The sequence below is a fragment of the Podarcis muralis genome, chromosome 6, assembly GCF_964188315.1.
Source record: "Podarcis muralis chromosome 6, rPodMur119.hap1.1, whole genome shotgun sequence".
NCBI classification, from domain to species: domain Eukaryota; kingdom Metazoa; phylum Chordata; class Lepidosauria; order Squamata; family Lacertidae; genus Podarcis; species Podarcis muralis.
This window is the reverse complement of record NC_135660.1, coordinates 40,001,918-40,013,590: the sequence shown is the minus strand read 5'-3', so window position 1 is coordinate 40,013,590 and position 11,673 is coordinate 40,001,918. Positions and strand designations below refer to the sequence as shown.

Genomic DNA, 11,673 nt, shown 5'->3' with positions numbered 1-11,673 from the left:
TTAAAGGAATTATACCTCTCCTGTGCTGTTGAAGCTAAAAAAACATTATAGTAACATGAGTGGCTAAGTGTATGCCAGAATAACTTTCCATATTGGACACTTGAAAAATTATTTAATGATGTTTTTTATGCCATTAATCTGAATGGGTGCCAGGGAGAATCCCTGACACGACAGACCAAGTGTACATACATTTCCCATGCAAAACAGCAATTGCCTACAATTCTTACGTTCAAAAACATGTCCAAAAATATGACTGTTACTTCGTAAAGTATTTGGGGTTACTTAAGTCACCATGCTCAGCAAGGTGGGGGGCTGCAGACTAGATATTTAATGAAGTTTAAGTTGGAATAAGTATGAGAAATAAAATTGCCGTGGCTAGGTAACAGTGATTGCTTGAGTCCTCTTTCACATCCTGGTTACTGCTTCGAGACTACTGCAAGATGTATGTGTGTAGAACAGTGAACTAAACGTACTACACACTATTACTCAAAGGAAATTGGCTACAAAATCTTCATTTTAAAAAAGTTATTAAAATAAAGTTATCCCCAGCTGAAGATGTGTGTGTAAATTCTCCCATGCCTCATATTTCTGGATACTGGAGCAACTTTCAAGAACAGCTGAGGAAGCGGTCCTGCAGTGTTAACTGTGTACACAAGTACTTGCAAATAATTGTCAAATGTGCAGAGAGTATACTAAAAAATTGCTTCTGTTACAGGGAACGTGAAAGTCCTTCCGAATCAGTCGTGCTTTCAATGGTTTCTTTTATCCATGAAATGTAGTTGGATACACGTGTGTAAGCCCCATATTTTCCCACTTCGGCGCAGCCTTCCCCCCAGCTGACAACCCCCAGGAGATACCAGGTGCTGCGATAAGCTACAGCAAAAGGTCCTCCACTGTCTCCTTTACAAGCATCTTGTGCTTCTTCAGCATAGCCTGCACAAAACATGTTGTCAGTGATGAGCTTCTCGGTTGATGGCCTGCAAGTGTCTGCGCTCACAATAGGCAAGCTGACTTTCATGAGGAAGCGAGTTGACTTACCCTTGGTATGTGTAGCACCCCATCCACTAACCATTCCTGATGCCCCCTCTCCAATCAGTAAAGTAGTTAGCTGAGGGTTGGGAAGGCAGATGGGGAGTACGTGCTCGCTGAAAACCACACTGCTGGTCAGCTGGATCAACGCAATATCATTGTTGAAGTTCGTAGAGTCATACTGAGGATGTTTCCAGTACTGTCGAACTCCCACCTTTTGTTCATGCCGTTCTCGCTGATGTATGTCAAAATCTCCTGAAAGGCAAATGAAATGTAAGAAGAGTGTGATACCTTTGTGCAGTTAGTTGTTCCTAATGGAAGCAGGGTAGGGGGCAGGGAATTAAAACTGATTTTTAAATAGCCTTAGGAGAAATAGGAAAAGGATCCAAAGAAACCAGTTTTAGTGTGCAGATCCAAAATGTTTTAAGTCACAGTCTCTTATTCAATTAATGTTCTGCCATAAGTCTGCAGCTTATGTGGGTATTAGGTTCCAGGGATCACACCAAAAGCCAAAACTGTGGACAGGTGTCTCCCCACTTACACAGAGGTTATGTTCCGGGACCCTGGGCACATAAGCGAAAATTGCATAAGTGGGGAGCACCCTCTAAAAAAATCTCTAAATGCCCATTTTCTTTCTGCTCTCCAGCTCTCTCCCCAGTCCAGATCAGAATATCTGGAGTTGAAGCTCTTGGGTTGGCTGGAAGCTGGAGTATGCGTAGAAAAGCAGCAGCTGCTGCTGCACTACCCCACACAACAACTGTTAGGTGGGACTGCTAAGCAGCCTAAACAAAGCCCCACTAAACAAAGCTCCAGTCTCTTCAGGGCTTCCTCCACCCAAACTGATGTCCTGATGGCTCTGGGGAGGTTTTCTGTAGCTCTCTCTTGCCATTTCCTGGCATGATTCTATCTATCTATCTATCTATCTATCTATCTATCTATCTATCTATCATCTATCTATTTCCTTCCTGGCACTGGCCGTATACGCTGTCACACGCAGGTGGGGGGTGGGGGCGCGGGGTGCCTGTGTAGTAAAAAAACATTAGGTTCAATGGCAGGTGCCATTGCCAAAGTCATTTTCCCCATATAGTGATACCTTGAGTTACAAACACCTTAGCTTACAAACACTTTAGGTTACAAACTCCGCTAACCTGGAAGAGTTACTTCAAGTTGAGAACTTTGCCCCAGGATGAGAATGGAAAGCGAGTGCCGGAGGCGCAGTGGCAGCAAAAGGCCCCATTAGTGAAAGCACGCTTCTAGTTAAGAACAGTTTCAGGTGAAGAATGGACCACCGGAACAAATTAAGTTTGTAACTAGAGGTACCACTGTAAATTGCAGGTTTGCTGTATTGCACTTCAATATCAAGTCTTCCATGAAAGTGCACCTACAAGATTAACTTAAAAACTGGCAATTAGTTGGGTGCTGATAACAACATTGGAAAAGTTTGTAATTATATGCACTAATCTCAATGACCTTGAAGGCTCTTTAAAAAAAAATAGTGAAACAATGATAGATGTAAGAGTTCATTGTATCTTCTTGGGGGCATGCTTGGAAAAGAACAAACCGTGCAATCTTTTGATTGTCCTTGTGGCTCACCTACAGTAACTTGATGTGGGATAACTGTATCCAGGCAGTGTGCTGCAGTGAGCACCCACTGACTGCTGATTAAGCTGCCACCACAAAAACCGTAACCTCTCTTATTTTGGAGCAGTACCTATGGGGAGAAGTAACACTGTTGATTCACTCAATCAAATATGCATATACTCTACACAGCAGTCGTGCCTGCCATGTGAAACACCCATCAGACGTTGAGGAAATACTGTAAACAACTATCAGACTTTTAGAAGACATCTGAAGGCAGCCCTCTATAGGGAAGTTTTTGATGTTTGATGTTTTACTGTGTTTCATGTTTTAATTCCTGGAAGCTACCCAGAGTGGATGGGGCAACCTAATCAGATGGAGGCATATAAGATTGTTGTTGTTGTTGTTGTTGCTGCTGCTGCTACTATTACTACTACTACCGGTACTGCAGGCATGTTCAGATAGGAACCTTTAACAAGTTATGGAAAGAAAACAAAAATCCAAGGAAAGGAGACCAATAACCAGCAATGTATGGAGAGATGAAGGAATATATGTATGGGAATTTTCTTTAAAGGTAATTCAGTTATTTAGCTGTGAAACAAAATGCAAGAAGCGGGTCTTATAGAGAGATATAATGATGTGCAGCAAATGTCTCTACGTATGTGGGATACATTTGCAGCTTCCCACAGGATCAAGCAAACAGACATTAGGGGACAATGTTCCAACAAAGGCCCATCTGCATTATACATTTGAAGCAGGATCACACCACTTGAAACAGCCATGCCTTCCCCCCAAATAATTGTGGGAACTGTGGTTTGCTCAGGGTGCAATTTCCAGAGTAGTTTAACCATCACTCCCTCTTCTAGTGAAACTGGGAATTACAGCTCTCTGAGGGGAACAGAGGTCTCCTAACAATTCTCAGCACCCTTAACAAAGTACAGCTCCCAGGATTATTTGGGAGAAGCCATGGCTTTTTAAAGAGCTTTAAATGTACAGTAGATGGAGCCATGCTGTTGAAGGGGAGGTGATGACAGATGCTCACTGTGCAGACACAGAGCTATTTTGCTGTTTGTTTAAAGACAATTCACTGGTCATATGACCTGGCCCTGCCATTGCACAACTACAACAATGTAAAGTGAGGTAATTTTGTCAAAACAGTATCTGTACCTGCCAGGGACAGCCTCCTGGGCGGCAGAACGAGCCTCCAACTACCCTGGAACCATCCATTTCAGCACTGTCATTGAAGTTGAGCCAGATGAAGGAGTCTGTGAAGTTTCCTTTCATCTCTTCAGTGCCTTCTTCCTCAGCCTCTCCCTCCATTGTGTCATTCAGGCTTGCTGAGGAGTTGTAAGCCAATGACTGATTCCAGTGGGCCACGTTCTCCTGAGCAACTCTTGTATCCGTCCCAGTCATATCCCAAGCATTAGTTTGGTTGTACTCTTCTGATCCTTCCTTGTTAGAGCGTGTTGATCTCTTAACCAGTCCACAGGGAAAGCGATCTTAAAAGGGGTGGGATTAGACAAATTTGTTGTGTGTAAAGCAGTCTGTTTAGACAAGTAAATGAAGGTGGCAACACCACATGACATTTCCTGGCATTTATATCCCATTGCTTGTAACATGAAAAGTGAGGAACCTAAGGGAGAATAATCACTTTCAACACCTCAGAAGATTTTTGCCCCATCCCTTCTGAATCAATGAAAAAAGGGGGTGGGGAGAGAGAAACATTCCCCACCTCCTTAACTGTATCAAATCCTTAGAGATAGGATTGGGAAGTCCCAGGTTCAAATTCCTCCTCAGCCATGAAGCTCATTAGGTGACCTTAGGCCATTGGTTCCAGCCTATCCTACTACCTCAAATGGTTGGTATGAAAATAAGAAAGAGAACCATGCACTCTGCCCTAAGGGCCTAGGTGGAAAGGCAGGATATACATGTAAATAATAAGCATTCAAAAACACTGTAATGTACAGATAGGCCACGATAATTGGTTCCCATTTCTGAAGGGTGTGAATTAGTATTGGGAAACAGAGAGCCTAAAGGTTGGTGGTGTGGTGCATCCAGTGCTTTTTTTCTGGGGGGGGGGGACCACAGGGGTACGCATACCCCTAAACATTTTGTGAATCTAAGTTTGGCCTCATTGAGGGGCAGTATTTCAATATGAGTAGGAAAATGAGAGTACCCCTAAACATTTTTTAGGGAAAAAAACACTGGATGCATCAGACGGGAATCAGCTGTTTGGAAATTCCTTATGGGGGTGGAAAGCTGAATTAATAATTTGGAGTAGCCATTAAGTGGCAGCAGGTGCAATTACAATTGCATAGCAAATAAAAACATGCTGCAGGATACAGTTCCTTTTAGTGGGATGTTTGGCTCTGGGTGTTCACAAAATGCAAGCTTGGCCCTAGGCAAACAATGAAGCATGCAATTAATATGGTATCTATGTTGCTAGAATGATAGTGCTGGTATGAATGTAGGAGATAATTTTCACAGAATTATAAACTCATTCTAAGTGGCTAGGAGCAAGCCAACATTGCTTTAACTTTCAGCAGCAGGAGGGAAAAATGAGAACGAAACATTTTGTATGATGGAAAGCGCTATTCCAAAACATGAGGGGCATCTTAATCAGTATTAAGTACCTGACGGTGTGCACCTCTCCCCATCTTCACTTAGCGTATATCCCAACGCACAAGAACAGGTCACTTGAAGCGAACGTTCATTGTCATGGCAATATTGCCAGCAGCCACCATTCTTGTACCAGCATTCAGATTTCTCTGCATTAGAAGTATACCTTTTATTTTGGATCATTATTTATCATGTGTAATGGATACTATGATATGGCTGCATAATAGGCAGTCATTATACGTAACATGTCATATATGCTATTACATAATAGCAACAGGTGCTGTAATGCAGCTACACGGGCAACAGAAGGACTTCTGCCAAAGAAGTCTGGAAACTGTAATATATCCCTGAGAGATAAGAGTTCCCAGCACCCTTAACAATCTCCAGTCCCAGGATTCTCTGGAGGAAGCCATATGTTTTAAATGTGCATTGAACTGTTTTCAGTTTTGTACTTAAGCCATTCAGTGTTATTGGCTGGCATATAAATATCTTAGGGAAGCAAGCAAACAAGGTAACAAATGTTCATATCAGCCCATATTCTGTACTCACCTATTTCACAGTGGCTCCCTCCAAATCTGGGAGGACAAGTGCAAACAGTTATATAGCGTTTAACCTTGCAGATGCCACCATTCTTACAGGGATTCTCTTTACAAGTGTCCAAATCTGTATGTAAGGAGAGAAGCTTGTGATAAAAATCAAGGCATTAAAAAGATGGCCTTGCGGGGGAGCATATTATTTAAATGCTTTAAGCTCTCCAATACACAACACAGTTACAACATTAAAATTACATACAAAATTAATGTCGGTAAAACTTTGCGACACTTAAACAAGGAAGATGGGGGAAACAATCTAACACATATCAGTATACATTTTAAAGAAACCTCAGCCTAGCAAGCCAAAAGCCTGGCAGAAACAAAAATGTATTCAATGAACAATGGAAGATCAAGAGGGATCAGACCAAAGGAACCTTCTGAGGGCTTTTTTGGCCTTCACTTTGCATTAGGAACCAGCACAAAAAAGAAGGAAATGAAAATCTCTTACTGTTGTACATGAACCAAAACTCCACCTGCAAAATGATAAAAAATAAAATATTGGGTAAACAGGCTGAAGAACACTAGGGGAAAGGACTTTCCACATATATATATATATATATATATATATATATATATATATATATGATTTTCTGTATTAGTTAAATTAAGATACTTCTGATGGATGAAACTGCCTACTTCTATATATTGCCACCCCCCGTTGTTCCAATGTTACAAATCTTTGCCTTACTAACTCAGGTTCTTACATAGTACACTGATCCCATTCATGCTGGGTCTGGGTCATAGGAGAGAAAATAAGCAGTGACCCCACCTACCTCTTCAGTATGACATTCCGTAGAACCTGTGGAAGTTGGTGTAAAGCCCCACCCATCATACTTGAGTGTATGGGTAAGGCAAGACGCTTTCGTTATGTTTGATTTGTATCATTATGTATCGTTATGTATCATTGATTTTATTTGTTGATTTTAATAAGTTATGAGTTTGAGTTATATATTTTCTAACTATTTCCCCCCTCTTCCTTCCCATCTTTTCTTCCATACGTCTTTTAGACTGTAACCCTGAGGACAGGGGCGGTGTTCATTTTTTAAAAATGTGCAAGTTGCTCTGGAAGGTTTTCCAGTTAAAGAGTGGGGTAGCAAATAATTACAAACAAACAATTATGATGCTGATCCATATGAGTGGGTCAGCAGACTATTCTATGCCCATCTGATGTGATTGACTCTGTGGGGTATTTGGATAGGTATATCTCATTGTATTTCACAAGTGTCCAAACCAGCATTAGATTTCCTCAAGTTCAATTCCTCACCGTTTTCTCCTCTGATTTGAAAATCTCTCTTGCCTCTTCAAACGAACACCTTTCTTCATTGCATTCTCTTTCCATATTTCCTTGGCGAACCTCCTCCAAGAAATGGTTGGCACGTTTATGAATTCTCAGGATTTGGCTTGCCTCGTCTTTTCTCAAAAAAACTACCAGTATGAAAGCAAAATGAGCTGGCACTATGAACCTTGATTCTTCCATTCAAACTGAAATCCTGCAGAGTTCATTCAGCAATTTTATACCAACAATTTAGTAAATAAAAATGTTAAGTAACTGACCAACAGAGTCACAGATAACTCAGTTCTCTATCCCCAACATAAAACCTGCCCCCCCATTAAATTCTGACTACACCCACGTCTCTCAGCATAGCAAAATGCAGCTCCCTGCTTTTCCCGACAGCAGCAGCAGCAGAACCAAACACAAAATTAATGGGCGCCCAGGAAACCCAGGGGAAAAGCACCAATCAGAAGAGCCAGAAGGAGAAGGTGAACCAATCACATAAGCTGGAAGCAGGAAGACCCCTGAATAAGTTGTGGCTTGGTCTTTTGGCTTCTTTTGATCTAGGTGCTGCTCCTCTCCGGCTTCAAGTGCTGTTGCTGAGCTGCTGGAGCAGACGTCTCCCAAGGCAGGCCGCAGGCATCAGCACTGGCATCCGTGCCAGTGGCGGCCACTTCACCTGCAGACAACCAGCAGGTTCAGTAGCAGGATCTGCCACTCCTGAATCACAGAATCATAGAGTTGGAAACTCAATCAAAGCGTCAGCTAGTCCAACACCCTGCAATGCAGGAATCTGAGCTAAAGCATCCATGACAGATGGCCATCCAACCTCTGTTTAAAAACCTCCAAGGAAGAAGCGTCCACCACCTCTTGTGGGAGTCTGTTCCACTGCCGAACAGGATCCTGCCACCTGAGGCAATGGCCTCGTGGTGTGTAGTAGTAGTAGTTGTTGTTGTTTATTGAGTTTATATACCGCCCTATACCTGGAGGTTTCAGGGTGGTTCATCATAGTGCTAGCCATGGACCTGGTACCGTTTCATCACATACATGACAGAACATCAATTATACAGTGACATCCACTAGACTCACATTTGAAAGTTTGGAATAATGTTTCCCCATAGGGATCTGTGGTTTGGGCAAGGCGGTTGGGTAGAGGAAAGTGTTTAACAAGGGAGGGGGGTTATGTTCCCATGTTTCCTTTGAAGACTCAATACATTTAAAAAATAATAATATTCAGGCTGAAATCCTAAACACATTTACTAGGAAGTAACACACTCAACACAATGTTACTTAGTACCAAGTAAGCATGGATAGGATTCTGTTGCATGTCTCCTTGTGTGTAGAGCTAAGAAGTTAGGTAGGAGGCACACTAGGTCATCCCCCCCCCCTTATGTAATACAGTAAGTGATAGGGGAAAATATTTGCTGACAGTGATGCAACTCCAGGGTTAATCCCAGGGTAGAAATTAGGCGAGTAAAATAGAAGACACAACAGTGATTTAGGATGGAATTCCTCTTGTGCTTACAGTTAAGTACTGATAGTGTTAGGTCTTAGCTATGGTATGGATATTCATATTGTCCTCTCTTTTTAACAATAGGGGTAGCTAACCTGTGGCCCTCTAGCTGTTGCTGGACTACAACTCCCATCAACCCCTGACTAATGGCCATGCTAGTTGGGGCTGATGGGACATAAAGAGTCCAACAGCATTTGGAAGACCGCAGTTTAAGCCACCTCCAATCTACAGTCACAGTTGCACTCTGTGGATAATAAGTACCTACCTGACAATGAACTTGGTAGGCTGCTGTAGAGGGAGTACACTAGTAAAAGCAAGGCCACACCTGAGGAAACTTTAGCCATTATACAGCTGAAGTGGGTAGACTATTTAGCGGGATTTGGCGTATAAGTTACCTACACGTGGAAGAAAAAGAACACCAATGTATTGCTCAAACACTGGAGATGAGAGGTAACCAGGAAAAATGGGAGCAAAACCAGGGGAGTGGGGAGTGGATTAAGGGAGAAACAAATATGGAAATAAAGGGATTAAAAGGCAAGAAAAATTCACAACTTTGAAGGATTTTAACTATCGTCTAAAACCAGTCAGTTAATGCATTGCAATAGTAACTCAGCTGCTCTGCTCTGTCAAATCTGAATGTGGAGAAGATGGGAGCCTCTAATAAATTCAATCTCAAATAGCAAATAATGGATGAATTTTATTGGTAAAGCTGATATCTTGAGCAGAGAAGCCAGTTCCTTTGACTGTCCTGTTTGAAGTCTGAGGAAGGCATCAGATTGGCATAGCTTATCCGTTGACTTCCTTACAGTTACTGATGGATGCCAGATAAAATTTTCAAGTAACACATTTACTTCCAATCTTTACAGGGTAAGGGCATCAAGCAACTGAAACCTCATCAGAAATGAAATGGTATGGATGTTGAAATGAAATGTGCAAAATAAAAATTCCAGGTTCCATCTAACACCACTTTTCCTAAAGGAAGCAGCCCCCAGGACAATGTAAGATAAAAAGACTGTGGTCTCTTACCTGATTAGGAAGGACAAAGTGCTATTTAGATCAACAGGAAAGAAAGCTATGGGAATTTATCTGTTGATGATTAATCTACCACAAATATTGACAAAGTAGCCTGGGCCCTCTGGATGGGGCACCCTTTCAGCTGAAAGAAAAGAGTATTTAATTCAAAAGCTGATCAGATCCTAAAATGCCATTACAGTGGTACCTCGGTTTATGAACTTAATCCGTTCCGGAAGTCCGTTCTTAAACCGAGGCACGCTTTCCCTAATGAGGCCTCCTGCCGCCAGTGCCCTTCCACCGTTTAGATTTCGTTCTTAGACTGAGTTCACAAACCAAGACACTACTTCTGGTTTTGCAGAGTTCGCAAACCGGATCGTTCGTAAACAGGACTGTTCTTAAACTGAGGTACCACTGTACTCTAATTATGGTGCTTTTTAAATATAAATGTTCACACTTCAAAGGGGTGTGCCCACCATCTGAGCTAAGCCAGGTGCCTGCCTGATAGAGGGCCTTTTCCTACAATTTTTACCCGTATGTTCTCAATCTGCTTTTCATGCTCCAGGTCATGGATTTCTTCACAAGTGTACACATCCTTTATATACAATGCTACTCCTCCTTCCTTCCTGTTTGAGCTATTCCTTTTGAACAGGTTATACCCCTCAATTCCTACATTCCAGTCATGAGTCTCATCCCACCAGGTTTCAGTAATGCCTACCAGGTCGTATTTGCCATCCTGTATTAAAAGCTCCAGTTCATCTTGTTTGATTCACATACTCTGTGCATTTGTGTAGAGACAACTGAAACCATGAATTGTTCCCTGCAGCTGCTTCCTTCCTGTAGTTTCTTGCCCTTTAGCAGGTTTCTGGAGTGCCACCTCCGCTTCCTGTGCATCAATGAAACTATTATCCCCAGTGCCAGGTGCTCTTTTGTCATTCTTATAGTTTTCTCTCTCCTCCTCAAGATCTATTTTAAAGCTCTCCTGATCAGATTCCCAAGACACATTCTTGCCAACTGCTGTGAGGTGCAGCCCATCTCTCGCCAGAAGTCCTACTTCAAGGAAGAGACCATGATCCAAGAAGCCAAATGCTTCCTGATGACACCACCTGCACAGCCAGTGGTTTACCTCAAGTATTTTCCTCTCTCATCGTTGGCCACGACCTTCAACAGGAAGGAGTGATAAAAAGGCTACCTGTACCCCAAATCTCTTTAGCTTCCTTCCCAGTGTCTCACGGTCCCTTCACTATGTGTTGCATTTTATGTGTGGCAGTATTATTTGTACCCACATGAATCAGAAAGAAGGGGTAGTGGTCAGTGGGCTTTAGAAGACTTGGGAACTTCTCCATCACATTGTGAATCTTTGGACCTGGAAGACAGCACACCTCCTGTGACATCCTGTTTCCTCCACACAATACTGCCTCTGTTTCCCTCAGTAGGGAGTTACCTATCACCACCACTCTCCTCCTCCTCTGGGGAGTAGCGGGAATCATTCTATGGGATAGGCCTTCCAAAGGCTGCTTGGAGTGTTCTGAGGTCTGCTTCTGTTGTTCTCGAGTCTTCCCCTCTTGTTTCTTGGAGTTTATTTTGATATTGTTGGGATAAGTTACAAACTTATGGTTTGAGTACTTCCTACTCCTTCCTCCCAGCTTGTCATCTCAAGTCTGCAATTCCGTTTCTCTAATGTCGTCTCCACAGAAGGTAGCAAGTACGTTATCAGCACACTCATCCACGGTCAGTAACCTTGGATCTGATAGGGTTAGATCAAGAATGGAAAAAGACTCCTCCAAATCCATTGCCTCCTGTCTCTTTATCCATTGGGGTGGGGGTGGGAATAATTGTTCTGTGCACTGTATTAGACTCTTGCAATGGGTGATCTTTCTCCACCTTGGGGGCACTCCCATCTATCTTGGTGCTCAATCTCAGTCAGCCCAACTCTATCAAGTAACTCTGCATGTTGTCCTGTTGCTTGAGGTGTAGCTAGGCAGGCCTCAAGTTGCTGCACCTTCTCTTCCAGCGAGACAACCAGCTTGCACTTAAGTGTACTGTTGCTTGTTCTC

General features: G+C 42.6%; 1 protein-coding gene across 2 annotated transcripts; it reads right to left on the bottom strand.

The window, feature by feature from the left end:
* Nucleotides 1-92: 92 nt before the first annotated feature.
* LOC114597650 (coagulation factor X-like) lies at nucleotides 93-9,924 on the bottom strand. Of its 2 annotated transcripts, XM_028730689.2 has the most exons (9): nucleotides 9,632-9,916; nucleotides 8,871-9,000; nucleotides 7,084-7,244; nucleotides 6,268-6,292; nucleotides 5,776-5,889; nucleotides 5,241-5,375; nucleotides 3,775-4,106; nucleotides 2,623-2,740; nucleotides 93-1,284 (listed from the first exon to the last, which is right to left on the bottom strand). In XM_028730689.2, exons 2-9 carry the CDS (start codon nucleotides 8,947-8,949, stop codon nucleotides 710-712), a joined length of 1,539 nt encoding a protein of 512 aa, XP_028586522.2. In that variant the 5' UTR covers nucleotides 8,950-9,000; nucleotides 9,632-9,916; the 3' UTR covers nucleotides 93-709. The 2 variants fall into 2 exon arrangements, with proteins under 2 accessions (XP_028586522.2, XP_077786216.1); XM_077930090.1 differs by lacking the exon at nucleotides 5,241-5,375 and having other exon boundaries at nucleotides 9,632-9,924.
* Nucleotides 9,925-11,673: the final 1,749 nt, after the last annotated feature.